The sequence below is a fragment of the Stegastes partitus genome, unplaced genomic scaffold (genome assembly GCF_000690725.1).
Source record: "Stegastes partitus isolate 25-593 unplaced genomic scaffold, Stegastes_partitus-1.0.2 Scaffold1460, whole genome shotgun sequence".
Lineage (NCBI taxonomy): Eukaryota > Metazoa > Chordata > Actinopteri > Pomacentridae > Stegastes > Stegastes partitus.
In genome coordinates, this window is record NW_007579191.1 from 49,718 (window position 1) to 66,045 (window position 16,328).

A 16,328-nucleotide genomic window follows, 5' to 3' on the forward strand; every position below is an offset into this window, starting at 1 on the left:
GTAGTGGGCTAGAAAATATAACATTCCCTTCTGAAATGTAGTGGAATGAAAGTAAAAGGTTTTAAAAAATGTAAAGTACCACAACCTCATAAATGCAAATAAGTACACTGTGGCAAATAAATATAGTAATATGACAATAAAATACATTACTAAAAAATATTAAAGACAATTATGTAAATCAGGTATAACAACATCTTAACCCTGTAATTCTAAGTACATCATATCTGATACATGAGTTTTTCAGACCTCTCCATCATCAGTAAGATTTTTTTTTCTCCAGAAAACCCTGATGTATATCTTCAGACATGCACCAAAAAATGCCTGATGTCGCGAAACTTTAACAAATTTAACCTCATACATGAAAATTTAAAAAAAAATTTATTTTATTTTTTTTGAATTTGTCAGAAGGTTCAACCAAAATTGCAGTTTCAAAAATGTTGAATTTTCTGGCAATTATTTCATGGTTCAGGCTCTACAGGGTTAAATAACACTACAGGGTCTTAAACTGCAATGTTCGTTGAGCTACTTTCATAATGCCAATCATATTCCTTTTTGACACTTTAGGCACTTTGTAACTTTGTGTAAAAATCCTTATCTGGTACATGAACATATAAATGCAGTTTGGTCATGCTAAAAACCACAGAAATAAACCACAGTTTTTACAGCATACATTTACGTTTGTCATAGTAAGAACAGGACAGATGATACCAAAACACTAACGATGACTCTGTTCTAGTTGAGTGCTCCATGAAAAAACGTCAAATTGTCTTTAGTAAATATGTGTACAAAGAAGGGTCAGAATAAATTCCAAATGTTTGGCAGCTAACAAATGAACTTGTGCTCATCCTGATAACATCAGTTGCTAAATAAGGAACACTGAGGTGTTTGCCCTGTGCCTGGATGGTAGAAACAGGGTCCAAATATGCACTTTTCTTGTAAACTTCAAATTCCATTGACTGTCTGTTTGGGCCCTATAACTCTTACATAATGCATATTCTACATATTCTACATGTCAGCCACACATCGCTGATGAAATCCCTCAATTTATGGACCAGCTCAAGACGAGTCACCCATTGTGGAATGTCTGCTGAAACAGGCCCGGTTCTGTTCTAATTATAAACTCTCTTTCTTCTTTGGTGCTTAACTTTCTGAAGTTTTTCGTATCGACCCTCAGATGTCAAATTTATGACAAGAAAAGTGACAAAAAGCAGAATACAGCAGGGGCCTATTTTAAGACATTCCACAGTGACTCAACCGGCCTTGTGTAACAGTTCACCACACGTCTTGCTTTACATTTCCTACATGGATCATTTGTGTGTTTGTGTATTGATAAAGTTCTGCCTATGACTGTATCTCTTGGCTGTCTGCTTGTCTGGCTGCGTATCTACTGATTCATTCATCACACATACTTCTCAGCATCATCAAAGTGACATCATTGTCCTCTTCTTAGCAGCTTTTAAGAAGCCCCAAACATTTGGGAATCCATATTGCCAGGGGCCAGCATCCTCTGGAAAAACATCTGGGGGAAACGCACCAATAAACCAGTGATTTACATCAATTAGATAATCCCAACAGGACAAATTCTGGGTCAAGCGCCCGCCTGCCCTCCTACGCTCCCTGTCAGCCTCAGGTGAGTGGAATAGTCTGTTGGCAAGTAACGGGTTAGTGTCTGTCTCCCCTCTACACCTCCTCGTCTCATCCCTTCACCCCCCTTCATCTCCAAGGGCTATATATTGGAGGTCGTGACTCGTCTGCATCTTCAGCATCACTCGCACCCGCAGACACACAAACGCAGACGTGTCTGGTTCATTTTGAGCGACAGCGAAGACGAAGACCAGACTAGCAATGAGGTCATTATTGAAGCTTGTTGTAATTCTTTTCTGTGTCCAGAGGGGAGAGGGCCACTGGCTCAGATCACTGATCGGTAAGTGATGGCTGAAGGGAAGCTCGTGACCTATGACCTTCTGCTTTGAGATCAATGTAAATGTGCATAAATATGCCAGTAATGTTGCACATCAAATGTAAAAATAACACTCTCCTTTTCAGATCAGACACAAGAAAGTGCGTCTGCACACGTGTCTCCAGACGAGGACCAGAGAAGCGGATATCCAGCCGTAGACGACAGCCAAACGGAAGCTTCCGGAGTCGGGTTATCTAGGAGCCCCATCGTCCCAGTCCGGTCACGCCGCTCGGCTCTCGACTCCCAGTGTGAACTGCGGTCCATCCTGCTGCAGGTTCGAGACCTGGGGCTGGGCTACGACTCAGACGAGACCGTCTTATTCAAGTATTGCAGCGGGACGTGTCCCCACGTTCGCTCCAACCACGACCTCACCCTCACCAACCTGATGCTCAGTGGAGTGCTCTCCCACCCGGCACCCGGGCAGCTGTGGCACAATGCACCCTGCTGCAGGCCCACCCACCACGAGGACATGGCCTTCCTCGATAACTCGCACCGCTGGCACAAGGTGGAGAAACTGTCAGCGGCAGGCTGCAGCTGTGTGGGCTAGACGGCTGAATGTAGACGGGTAGAAGGAAGAGGTGAGAGGGAAGCGGTACAAGACAGTTTGTGAAGAAAGAGCTATTCTGAGAGGACACATTTGCTGTCTCTAACACCGGTAAATGAAGAGTTTAATTCCATAATGGAATACAAAATTAAGCTACTTTTTTTCTGTCAGTTTTGAGTTCATGTTCATTTTGAGTCTGAGTAATCTAGTGTCGGCATTAAATCTGTACAGGGGATTAGAAGTGAGCTCTTCAAATGTAAATACTTGACACAATCTTCAAAAAAGCTGAAATTGAACACAGGATTCTACAACAAACACTTGACCATTTTGGTAAATAAGCTGATGTGTATTTATTTGAAATCTTCTGTGTAATTTGGGGGTTAATAATAAAACCAATATGCACGAGGCTGCGTAGACACATGCTGTGGTTCGCTGCTGATTTAGGCTCTTTACCAAAAAGATATTTGTGTCAACATTTTAAAAATGTATTTATGTAAGATAAGTTATTTATTTATTTGATGCTGGGATTTTGTTTTGTTATGCTAACTTATTTTCTAACAAGCTCATTTCTTTGTTGATTGTGTGAACAGTCCCTGATTTAAAAAAAAATAAACTTGTACAGAACAAAACAATATTCATGAGGTTTTTTTGTGTCCAAACACAAAATTCACGATGGTGGTGCACTTATACAAAGTTTATTCAAGGGTTTTGTATAAAAATGCATAAATGTTTCATACACATACAAACATCCTCAATCATCTCTTTCACTTTTACAGTTCACTCATGTATTCAATTCAAAGCTACATCCAGATCATGCCTGGTCGTGAACCAAAATACTTTTTTTCAGTCTTTGTATTATTTGTGTCAGCTGGTATGTTCAGCATTTGTTGATAAATACCATGATTAAAGGCATGTGCACTTTACAACGGGCTACACCCAATCACATTTGTCAAGTCTGCCAGGGTACAGATTCGGCTGGAAATGCTCACACTGCTGACAATTTACAGCTGATTTTCCAGTACCAAACCTCCGATGACCTCTACAAACAGAAACTGAATGTGGGATGTTTTCATGTCACCATCAGGTTTGTCAAGTAGACTGTGTGTTATTGGAGTAACAGAGAGCAAAGTCCTCGCAACCCACAAATGCGTTTTGTGACTACTTTCACTATGTGGCCATCGCATCCTCGTCCGCCTCCTCTGGCTCTGACGCCCACACCTGGACACGCCCCTCCATGGCTGTGAGGAGGCAGGTCTCTGTGGGGTGGAAGGACAAAGACTGGACAACCGCTTTCCCTACTGGCAGCTTCAAGGACAAAGACCCCTGGAAATGACAGAGGCAAAAAAAAAAAGAAAGTTTTACATTAGGTCATAATGGATCGGGATATTCTCAGACAGTGAGTTTGACAACCAGCTCCTCCAGTCAGATACGATTCTGTCATCAAGGTTCTGATGAATGTGAACTGCGTGCATCCAACTCACTCTTTTCTTTGTACTTCTTTCCACTGACATTCTGTTTAACTCCTCTTTTTTCACCTGTTCTTTAATTAACCTTAAATAAAAATGTGACTGCGTAATTACCTCCACCAGGTCCCAGCAGTACACGTGTCCGTCCTCTGAGCAGCTCAGCACGTGGGTGTCTTTACTGGACAGGCAGCAGTCCAGCTTGTAGCCCTTCATCTTGTGTCCAGTATACCTGTACAAACAAACATCAAGAAACATCAATGCACTTCACAGACACACAAACAGTACAAAACAAAAGTAAATATTACCTTTTTAATCCCTTGACGTTCTAATGTGCTGAGCTGGTTTAGACAGATTAATATGTCACAAATTGACTCAACAGTGTTTAAATGCTGAAATGATTACAGTTTTATTATTCTTTTAAGTGTGATATTACTCTTTAACATGAGGAAGGCTTTGCTTTTTTGTTTTAATCAAAGAAACTGAATTGTAGAAAACATCTGAAAGTGATTTACACCAAGATTTTTATGCGTGCATCCAAAATGTGCAGTGTATCCTACAACTATAGGACATTAAAAAAACACACACACACACACACACACACACACACACACACACACACACACATACGCAGCCAGGATGATCCAACCTTCATAAGGAGGATCATCACTGGCGACGGTAGGGGAGTCTGCAGCTACCACCGCGGGAAACAATGGCAGTGTCCACAGTGGAAAGGCCTGCAGTCTCCACAACTGGACAAAGCATGTGGTGGAGGCCAGACGCAGAAGGAGCATGCTCATTGTTGTCCTTAACATTCATGGGGTTGTGCACTGGGAATTAGTGCCCTATTAGTGCCCCGTTGTGGAATTTTACTGTAAAGTCCTGAGGTGAGAACATTTGGCGTAAACAACCTGAACTGAGGTGTGATGGCATGTGGGTGCTCCAACGCCCCGAGCGCCTGGTCACACCATGGCAACACCTTTTTTTGGCCACAACCACACAATTATTGCTCCCCACCCAACCTGCTTGTTAGAGTCAGGCCACGTTTACACAAAGCCAGGTATTTACAAAAACGGATCTACGTTTCAAAAATAACATTGTTCACACCAGATCGTTTTCAAAAAAATCTTTGTTTACATAAACCCACAGAAACATTGTTAAGAGCTGCTATGAGCATGCCAAACCTATAGGGGGCAGTGTAGCGACAAGCATAAAGCCATGTTAGCCAATCAGAATCCTGGAAAAAACAGAACAACGAATGGCACAAAGAATTTCTTGTTACTTCAACGATAATGGCACGAGGGTCGTTTGTTTGGACCGACAGAAATGGAGCTACTCCTACATGGGGTGTTAGAGTACAAAACAAGTAAAATACTCGAAAATATTGACTTTCTATTACAGTAGCCAAACTGTAAACTTGGGCTGCACACATATGACGCTGACGACGCTTTTGTCACATATTGTGACGTCATACTCCGTCTCCTCCTGTCTACATGCAAACATAAAGACAGAGTTTATCCCCAAATGTCCACTGTGGCCTGAGTTTTCAGAAATGATAGTTTTCGGCGACTTGTAGCTTCATAAACAAAAGGCCCAAACACATTGAAATATCACCGTTTTAGCTATGGGTAAACAAGGCCATAGTTCCTCTTATCCAAAATGAAGGGTTGCCGTTTTGACACAGTTCTGGAGATTCAGTGCTCATCACAGTTTGTGCTTGACATGTTTGCAGAAGTGTGGCACAAGAAGCCTACTTCAGCTTTTACACTGCAGACTTGCTTTTATGCATTGCCGATCTTTATAACAGAATTTTCAGATGTTTTATAATATCATGAAACAATAAATTGCCAAAATGAAAAAAAGATGTTTTTTGTATTAGCTGACTGGTAACTAAAGCACCAATGAGAGCATGTCACACTGTAAAGGAAGGCAAAGAGCACTCACTCTCCCAGCATTTCCCCGGTGCTCTTGTCCAGGAGTCTGACTGCTGAATCTAAACTGGAGCTCAGGGTGCACTGGCCGTCTTGACTGAAACAAACACAGGTAATAGGACCTGGAAGATACAGACACAAATGTGACTTACAGAGTTTTGCGTTTTTAGTTACTTACTGCCACTTACTATGACAATTTGTATAATCACTGCTGATAATAATACCAGCAATAGTTATTCTTATTACACTTCAGGAATGTTGAACAAATATGAAAAAGATTACTAACTGCTGATGAAGTCAACATGCAGTTGTCCCATTCTGAGGTCGTAGCGCCTCACTCTGCCATCCACCGAGCTGAAAACGAGATGATTATTATCAAAAACTGCCAGAGCAAAATTTAAAAATCAAATCTCTGTCTAACTGGTAGAAAGGTGAGTAAATGAATGATAAAACTGGTGATCCATTATATCCTTAAACTGCTGCGGCCCAAATAAGCAGGAGATGATGTATGCGTCAGTGATCACATCTACAAATTACAGACAGCTTACATTGGCTTTGATGGCCAAAACGCTCTCTATTGTACTGACCCGGTAAGCAGCTCGTGTTGTGCCACCTTAATGCTGCTGACGCTGTCACGAGCCTCGTCTAGAACCTGGATGGGTTCATATCTTCTGGATCTGGTGTCCCAGCATCGCACTGTCCCATCTATGGACCCTGAATGATGACAGAGCACGTATTGTATAGAACACACAGTGAATACATTCACAAACAAACAACAATTAAACGAACAGACACAAACTAGAACACAATTAGAAATAAATAAAGGTCAACATTGGATGATTGAAGAATTAAACGTTAAAAATAAGACTTCACAAACATGTTATCGTAGGAAATGTTATATAATTGACACTGTTTCTAGTAAAATAGAACAGATACAAGTTGCAGCAACCACAAAGTAAACAAATACTAAATAAATTAAATATATATTTTATATCCATTTTTCAAATGTGACCACTCACCAGACAAGATGACAGTTGCCTCTTCATTGAACTGCACACAGTTAACTTTCTGTGGAACAAAGATTTGAGCAAGACATAAAGAAAGTCAATAAAATGAAAAACTAAAACAAAAGAGAGACAATGAAACTATGCAGAAGCAACAAAAACATATCAAAGGTTTTTAAAGTAAAATGACAAACACAAATATTGAACACAAAGCTGTAAAAAGCAGAACTGACCCCAGCGTGACCTCTGAGTTTGCGTGTAACCTGGCCTGTGGCTACGTCCCACAGAATCACTGTCTTGTCAGAGCTACACGAGCAAAGCTGGCTGTTGTCATAGGAACTGTGGGAGCAGCCAATGAGAAAAATGAACTGTTATGTCATGCAGGGGGAAGGAGTTGTAAAGACGTGTCAGAAACTTCAGCATCTGCAGCAGTACCAACAGAGTGGTGGACCAAATAAGTGACGGAAACAACATACAACACCTAATTAGAAAGTGCTGATGGTGACTTTGTGGCTGAAGTTGAGCACACAGTCTTAACATTGCTTGATGACTATCACATTAGATAGTCGTATTCAACATTCCTGACACAGTGTGGACAATGCTCTGATAATTCTCTTACCTGTCAGCATCCAGAACCTCGTATCCATGGCCACTGTAGGTCTTCAGCAGGGTGCCTCGGCTCACGCTCCACAGCTTTAAAGATTTGTCACTGCCACAGGACAGCAGGTAGTTCCCATCAGCTGATCAAGCAGAGAGATATGAGTCAGAGACACATATAGGCTATAGATATTGGAGGGGTTTACATTTGGGATGGGGAGGGCTGCATGCTTTGACAAAATTTAGCCATTTGCTAGAAGTCCATCATATAATTGAATAAATGTTTACACACCTTGACAATAAGCTTATACAAGATTTACTATAACAGGCAACCAACTGGTAAGTTTATACCTAACAGTCTAAACATTACAATAATAAGTAATGTGGTTTTTTTCATACCATTGAAGCGAACAGCCCTGACAGCTCCTTGCTGGCAGTCTATGGTCCTGAGGAGATGCTGAGGAAGCTGAGGAGCCTGAGGTCTGGGCTGAGGAAATGCCATTACATAACCTGTGTGGAAAAACACAACACAAACCATGGAAACCTATCAGAAACACCAATCACTTCTAGTTTCAGTCAGTAAACAGATACTTCAAAAAGACTCAAAATACAGGTCCCAAAGCAGAGAGAATTGAATACACTCATGATCACAGACACAAAATAGAGAAAGCCGTCATTTCCGGTAACCTAATTGTATCATAACAGTTTAAAAAATGGGCAGTGAACAACTGAACTTCATCAGTTTTGGACCTTATTGTGATAATAAGGTGGTCCTAAGAAGAAAATTTAAATTTAACTTAATTCTTCACTCCACAATATTTTTTGCTTCTGCTTTGCACTACCACAGTTATTTATATTTTTAGTGACTTTTATGTTGTAGCTATTTTTATCATGCACATTGTACCTTACTGTATATTTATTGTTGCACCAACCCACCAGAACAAATTCCTCATATTGTGTAAGCTATACCCGGCAATAAATCTGTTTCTGAAACACGTATAGATGCCACCGTGACTCCCAGTCTGCATAAAAAAATATAGGTATATATAACTATAGTTTTTAAAGTAGAAAAAAGTGGAATCTATGACCTGGCCATGTATGCTACCAGACCTGAAACCAATAAAACACCTTTTAGGTGTTTTAAAGACAAAAGTAGAGCAAAACAAGCCTTTCAACAAAGAGGTGAAAACAACTATCTCTGAAGAATGACAAAACATCTCTCCAGCAAGTTGGTGTTCACCATTCTGGGGATTACTTCTGTCACCAAAAACAAGAAGTGAAGACATCAAGTAAAGGCAACATGAGAGCTTCAATCTCAATAAGAAAAGGTTTACTAACATGCATTGCACTGACTTCCTATTGCGAAGGCTGCATTTTAAATGGAGTAGATGTAAACTGTTAGTTTTTAATTTTACTTTAAAGCAAATACCCTACTGTTCAACTTAAAAGCAACGCAATTGTTGAGAGGAGAGTCAATCTAGAATCATTTGACATAATTACACAGGACAGTGCTCCTTACTGCCGTAGACAGTAGAGAAGGATGAGTACTTATCATATAGAAGTGAATATGTTCAATTAGCTTTTACAGGGGAAAAAAGGAACCAAAGGAACCAATAAGGGAGCTTATGGGATACATTTTTGGTCACTTCTCCTCAATGCATCGATGACTTCAAGATTTATTTTGACAAAACTAACACGCATTTTACTGAAAACCCACAAAACACATTTAAATGGTTACACTGACGTTATTTAGCTGACTTACTTGAACCGTTTAATCAGAGTGTAATTTCAGAGGACTTCCATGTTAGTATTAAAAATATATTAAGTAAGTTTATCCCCAGTTTGTATCCATGCACAGCTCCTTCCATTCAGTTTACCCGTAATGTTTGCTAGCAGCCGCAATGCACACTGGGATCAAATACTCCTGTCAAAATAAAAGTTCAGAAACCTCCAACGCAAACAGTAACCTCCAAGAAGCCTTCAGGAAACATTAAATGTTTGCTTAACTTTCAGGAAACATCCAGAAAATGTTTTGTGAAGGTTTCCCTAAGGTTGGTGTTTGCAGGACCTTCAGAGGACGTCCAGGGAATGTTTGCGGAAGCTTCCCTGAAGGTTACATTTTGCTGGGCTTTTATTTTTAAAGACACCGGAACCGACTTCCCCTCTCCTCCTGTCACGATTAGGGCAGTCAGCTGTCTGTCGGTCACCAGAGTTTAAATTTCTTCATTTGAATTTATTACAGGAGGACATTTGACCTTATTATGTCTTCCAACAATATGGCAGACCCGAGGAGGCAAAATAAGATTTTGAGGTGAGTGTGTTACACAGAAAACAAGGCTTCACTGGACAGAATTAGCCTGTAGCTTGACGGCTAGCAGCTAGCTAACCTTTATACCATCCTGAGTGCAGCCTGAAGGGATTAGCGTTAGTGATTTAGCCACAGGACATATTATACACCCCTGAAAAGCAACCGTGTGATGATAGTCAACTAATATTTAGTCTGCTGTCAGTGATTTAAATGTTCTGGTGTTTAAACTTACCATGTTTAAATACCTCAGTAGTTTTACTTTTCATCTGTTAACCCGTTATTTACCCTTGTGTTAGTCGATTTGTAAATTAGTTTCTCATTGGACTTCACTGTGGTTACTCGTCACTGATTTATATAATCTATGTTACAGAAGGCCTTTTTTTTAAAGTCTACTATAATTAACTAGTCACTTGTCGCAAAAATAAATGACAACTGCAGCAAATCCTGTGACATTGCTGGGAATACACCTGCGGTATAAAACCAAAAGCATATTCATATCCCTGTCCTCAAGTTTTTGCTAAAATGCACCTTTGACTGGCGGCTCTTGTTCCAGTTTCTTCATGGTAGTGAAGGGGAATCTCAATGCTGATGCACACAATCGTAATGTTGTGGACAATACTTTACGTCTATTTTGTGTTAACACTTTGGGATTGTATCAACATGACAGGTCCCTTTGCCCCACACTGACTCTATTAAGACATGTTTTTTTTGCAGTACGGGGTGTAAGAATCTGCTCTGTCATTCATCCCACACTTAAACTTTATCACACACAAGTGGGATTAACTGGTCCAACACCTACCAACTAAGCACTACACCAATACTCCTGTAGCTGAAATCCCCTGTAGTTTGGTCCTAAACTCTAGTGGAAAGCCTCCCCAGAAGCTTAGTGGTTGTTGTAGCAGTCTGTTCATGCTCATGGTTTTGGAATTAACTTCAACATATGGGTGTAATGTAATACTTTAATAATAGCGTTAGACCGGTGCGCTTAATCATGACAGGATCTTATCATCAAAAAAAAAAAAAAAAACTTCTTCTATGATCTGTTTGGTTGATATACATGACTGGTGTTGCAGGTACAAGCCCCCCAGTACAGAGACCAACCCAACACTGGAGGACCCCACTCCTGACTACATGAACCTGCTCGGCATGATCTTCAGCATGTGTGGACTGATGCTCAAGGTGACCTACACACACACACACACACACACACACACACATCCTCACACTAGAGCTCTGTGGCTCCCATCTCCATCGTCCTCTACCTCTATGTATGTTTAACTGTGTCCATATTAAGCATGTGATTCGGATGAAGTAGACCTTGGTCCATCCCAGTCGTTCCATTTAGAAGATTAAAGGTAAACTCACCTTAAAGATGAAAGGATGAAGGGCAGCTGCTCACTTTCAGCACTAAGGACACAATAAACCAAACAAATAGGGGGCAGCAGCAGACTGCAGCTCACAGTTCAGTGGTAGGTAACTACTTTAATTCATTGTCTGTTGATCAACTAACAACAAATTTTACTGTCTTTTGTGTTTTGTTTTTTTTTTGTTTGTTTTTTTTTCAAAACAAAATTCCTTAAAATCTTTTAGAAGTTATTTAGCAAAAACTAGGAATGACTTTGATTTCTTGTTTTTCATCCATGTTGGAAACACTCAGTTCTAATAAAATCAAATAGCTGTATGTTTTAATGGAGCTGCACAAACAATGGCACCACCTATTATATGAAGGACAATTGAGGCCATTCTTTGCCTTCAGAATAGTCTTTTTCTGAGAGTGGTGTTATCACATTTGGAGTTGTGTGTAAGTGGGATACACTCCATTTTGCATCCTGCATCCTGGCCATCCATCCCTTTGGGAAACTTCAAGTCCAAGTCATTGACTAAACTCTAAAAACTCATCTCTTTGTATTAAACTTTCTTCCATGAAAATAACCTCTTCCTGCCTTTAAAGGGCTTAGACGTAACTTTACACTGTTTGCGCCTCTACTTTTAGAACGTGCAAATCTATGAAGTCCCTGCCCCTTCATTGACCCATTTCTCACACTTTCTGCATCTGAAGCACACCAGCTCACCTAAAACTCAACTAACCTAAAACTAAAACCTATACACTGTAAAACTACTATACTTTGGATGTAATAATCTGTACATGTTCAAACCACAAACAAATTCTGAAGGTTAAAAATGATGTGGAAAATCCAACCCTGAAAGCTGACAGGATTGGTTCCGTCAGTCAGGTATGAAACAATGGAAGGCTGAAACAGTGTTTTTATGACTGTCATTGGTGCACTGCTGTGTCAAGGTGGAAATGCTCAGCCTTAACATTGACTGATTTTTTTCTGAACATGTTCAGTAAAAGCTTTTGAGGGTGTCTTTCAGTCCTAACGCTTTATAATCCTCGCTAAAACAGTTTCTCTGTTTGTTCTACAAGGAATGTATGTTCACTAACAGACCACCTGACATCTTATTTAAAGAATTTTAAGCTTTTTAATCTTCAGTCAGCTTGTTAAGACCACGGTCTGTAGATAAAAGATCAGCATAGTGATTGGTTCTGAAAACTGAAGCCAATGGGGAATTGCCTTAAAGTGCAATGTCACTGAGGGCCTTTTAAAAGCTCTGGCTCCCATAGACTCCCATTCAACAATCATTATGAAAAGTGAAGTCAATAATCTTTTTCCACAAGTCATTATTATTTATTTTTTATTTTTGTTTTGAATTTCTCTCTTACTGATCAGTGTACTGGTGGTCCATCGGGAAATAACTCCATAAATAAACAAAAAGTCTCAACGTCCGCTAAGTGTGTCATGTTTGTGGTTGGCTTGATTGACATTTCTGGTCAGGAGTGATCATGCGCTCAAGTTCACAGTCAGCTCCATCTCTTGCTTCTTCCTGGATCTCTTCTTATCCTCCAATTGTGGGGTACGTTCTAATGTCCATACTGTCAGTATGCCAAAAAACAGATCTAGTATGTCCCAAAACACAGTATGTCAGATATACTATACTGAAAATACCCAAATGTCCTACTACATCAGGTTGGATTTTGCAGTATGTAATCCTGCTTTTCTGGCTATTCTGACCCACAGTTGACTGCGCTGTTACATCACATATGTCACAGTGTCTCACAAGTTTGAGCAGCTGAGATCACACAGACAGATGACAGATCATTTCACACTATAGACTGCAACAGTCAAAGTTTAAAGTACATTATTCCCACAAGTAGTATGTCCTAATTCTATGCATACTGCATGAAACAGTACATCGTTTGTAAGGGCAGCTGTAGTATGACTGAAAGTATAATGGAAAAAGTATGTGGCGTGGAACGCAGCCATGGCCACCTCTGGCTCCAAAAATGTCACAATGGTGACTAGAAAGTAGCAGCCTCGAGGCTTTAAAATGATAGCCAGCAAAACAGTGGGTAACATTACAGTGGCTGGATCCGTCTTTTATATACAGCCTATGGTTAGAACACAGAAGCAGTCCAGATCTCCAGAAAGCTAAACCTTGTTTGTTTTTTAGCTGAAGTGGTGTGCCTGGATCGCGGTCTACTGCTCTTTCATCAGCTTTGCAAACTCCAGAAGCTCAGAGGACACCAAACAGATGATGAGCAGCTTCATGTGAGTATACATCCAATGTACTGTAAACAACATAACATACCTACACCTGCAGTGCACCATTAATATAATACCATGTGCAGGATAGGCTGGTAAAGGTTATTTTAACATGTTGGTGGGTCTAACTAGCACTAATGAAAGCTGTCATTCAGTACCTATATCCAGGACCAAGTTAAATTAACCTGTGGGGGTTGTACCGTGGACGCCATAGAGACCAGAATTATAGGTTTAGCATTTGTATGTCCAACCTGCTGGAGAGAGTGCTGCCAGGCTGTTTGAGGAGACTGTTGATAGGCTTTCAGTCAGTTTGGCTCATTTCCCAAATTTACCCAAAAACCTTAATGTTGGACAAACTGAAAGAGTCTGTAGTGTCTCAGTGTTTATGAATGTGTCCCTCTTTCTGCAGTAGCTCTTAGTGCTGGGGGCTGATAAAAGGAACACGGGAACAGGTCTAGCATTATGCATTTTTAAAACTGTAGGTTAGATCTTGTTTCTGCCCGCTATTGGGACTCCAGACACGCCAACTTTAATGTCCAAAAGCTTTTAACTGTGTGACCTCTCCGGGTGATACATTTGCTTATGAAAGAGTGTTATAGTAGGGCACCTGTCCAGGCTTCACAGACAGATTTGCAATGAGGAAAAACCTTCTTGTCCATTGTCTAGATGAGGTTGTATTAAAGAGAAGCTTGATGCACTCATAGCTTAGTAACACAAAACGTTTGGCTCAGCAAATAATGCCAGACGACGAACTTAATGCACCAGCCTTGAAGCTGGTTCAAGGCCAGTTTTAGGACTTTGGTCAAACGCCAAGATATGATTTAGGAATCCCAGTGTTATTAAACAAGGGTGAGTGTGTATACAGGAATGAACAAGCTGTGGATGGTAGGTGTGTCATTGAGGTTATCAGTTAAATCTGCCTCCACATATGTTTAGGTAAATTAGCCCCACAGCAGCTTCATATGAAGAATGAATTAATATTTTGGTTTTAATCTCACTTGTGCTCGACTGCAATGTTTCATAATGAGCCAGCTTGTCGGCAGCATATCTCCCTGGGTAATTAAGAGCAAACTGGAATGTGTTTTTGCCTTATAGCAAGGTAAAGTTGTTGTTTTTTTTTCCCCCAGACTGCCTTAGAATCTTGCCTCTGGATAATTATACTCTTTACTCTTTCAATTGATTTAATTACAAAAAATGAACTTATGCGTACATAATTCTGAACAACAAATACATTGAATTAAAGTTCAAGAAATACTCATATTTTAGTTTCCGTGTGATTTTTTTATAACTAAAGTTGCACAATTTACATGGTGCTTTCTCCATTTTTTTCCCCCTACTGTCTTCAGGTTGTCCATCTCAGCAGTTGTGATGTCCTACCTCCAGAACCCACAGCCGATGTCACCACCATGGTAACCAAGGGTCAGTCTCAGAGAAGGACAGAAGTAAATTGCAGATGCTGGGGTGGATGACAAGACAACTGACTGATCCCCCTGGCTATCTATGAGGAAAAACAGAGACGAAGAGGGAGCTAATGTGATATAAAGAGTAGAAGGGAGAAAAAACAGATGACCAGGCAAGGTGGACAGTAAGGAGGACACAATGTCAAGATGGAAAGATCAGACGTCTTTGACTTTGTTCTCAGATTTTTTGTTTTTTTACCTTTTCTAAGTCTTTTGTTTGTTGATGAAAACTTTAAAATTTGACTACTGGACTGAACTGTTGCCTCATGTCTTAAATAAAGTTATACGGTTTTAAAATGATCTGCTGCATTTTATTTGGCTTAGAAAGGAAAATTTTGATGCCATACTAACATCACATGTATTGTTACATTATTCACTCACTGTTCTGTGACATCAAAGTGGTATTTATAGCTTGGGTTCTCATATTTTTGTCCAGCCCCAATATATCTGACCTCCTGCCTCTCTTGATCCCTTGTACAATTTCAGTCAACTTTAGTTTACTTTATTTACCAAGGATAATGTGTGTGAATGAATAATTGACAGTGTATGCGCTTTGAGTTGCTCCTTGTGTTAGAAAAACGCGATATAAATCTAATCAATTATTATTATTATCATTTGTTGCCCAATACTATGTTCATGTATTAAAACAAACAAATCAGGCCATTGACCAAGATATCAAGGAATCAGTACATACTACTTATTAGGAATTCAAGTCAAATATATTTATTTAATACTTATTTAGTAAAAGTACACTTCTAAACCTACGCGGCCAACTCTGTTTATAGTCTCAGATGAGTTTCAGTTAAACTCAACTTTATTTACGCCTAATTTTACACAATTTACAGTGATACAACAGACACATAGAGAGATGACCAATGAAAGGGAAGCTAACAATTTCCCTGAGGTTGTATACCGAAGGGATCAATAAAGTTTTATTCTATTCTATTCTATTCTATTCTATTCTAAATCAGTGCCAGCCTACAGTTATTATCAAAAAGCTGTTCAGCAACAAGCTGTATTAATCCCACCCCACCCACAACAAATGTGATAATAGAGTTTTACTTCTCTGCTACATCTACTGAACAGCAGCTACACACACAGTCATAAATTCACGACTTCAGATGACTTCACAATTACTTGCAAATATTTCCAGGAGACTTACTTTAACCTTTATCGTAGTTACTACCTGCCTACACCTAATCTTACTGTAACCTTAAAACATATCTTCCCCCTAAGAATTCATGATTTACATAACTTGGACTTGAAGACTTTCTGTCCCCATAAGGAGCACATGTCCCTATACTGTGACTATGTAAACAGATGTAGGTCCCCATAATGTAGTAGTACCTGAACCACACATAAACACTTGGGTGTATCCCTCTCCAGTTTTTCACTTAGTCAGGGCACTGACGACAACACCTGCAGACACCTCCACCATTAACTGCTCGTGTGTGCT

The 16,328-nt window shown here is 40.0% G+C and overlaps 2 protein-coding genes across 2 annotated transcripts; one reads left to right on the forward strand and one right to left on the reverse strand.

The window, feature by feature from the left end:
- Positions 1–3,179: 3,179 nt before the first annotated feature.
- On the reverse strand, positions 3,180–9,348 carry wdr83 (WD repeat domain containing 83). Its single transcript, XM_008299783.1, has 10 exons — positions 9,262–9,348; positions 7,899–8,009; positions 7,522–7,642; positions 7,136–7,241; positions 6,918–6,966; positions 6,486–6,612; positions 6,185–6,252; positions 5,912–6,020; positions 4,085–4,199; positions 3,180–3,827 (listed from the first exon to the last, which is right to left on the reverse strand). Exons 2-10 carry the CDS (start codon positions 7,999–8,001, stop codon positions 3,672–3,674), a joined length of 954 nt encoding a protein of 317 aa, XP_008298005.1. The 5' UTR covers positions 8,002–8,009; positions 9,262–9,348; the 3' UTR covers positions 3,180–3,671.
- Positions 9,349–9,641: 293 nt separating this feature from the next.
- Positions 9,642–15,172, forward strand: wdr83os (WD repeat domain 83 opposite strand). Its single transcript, XM_008299784.1, has 4 exons — positions 9,642–9,810; positions 10,881–10,986; positions 13,321–13,418; positions 14,759–15,172. Exons 1-4 carry the CDS (start codon positions 9,761–9,763, stop codon positions 14,823–14,825), a joined length of 321 nt encoding a protein of 106 aa, XP_008298006.1. The 5' UTR covers positions 9,642–9,760; the 3' UTR covers positions 14,826–15,172.
- The last annotated feature ends 1,156 nt before the right edge of the window (positions 15,173–16,328 follow it).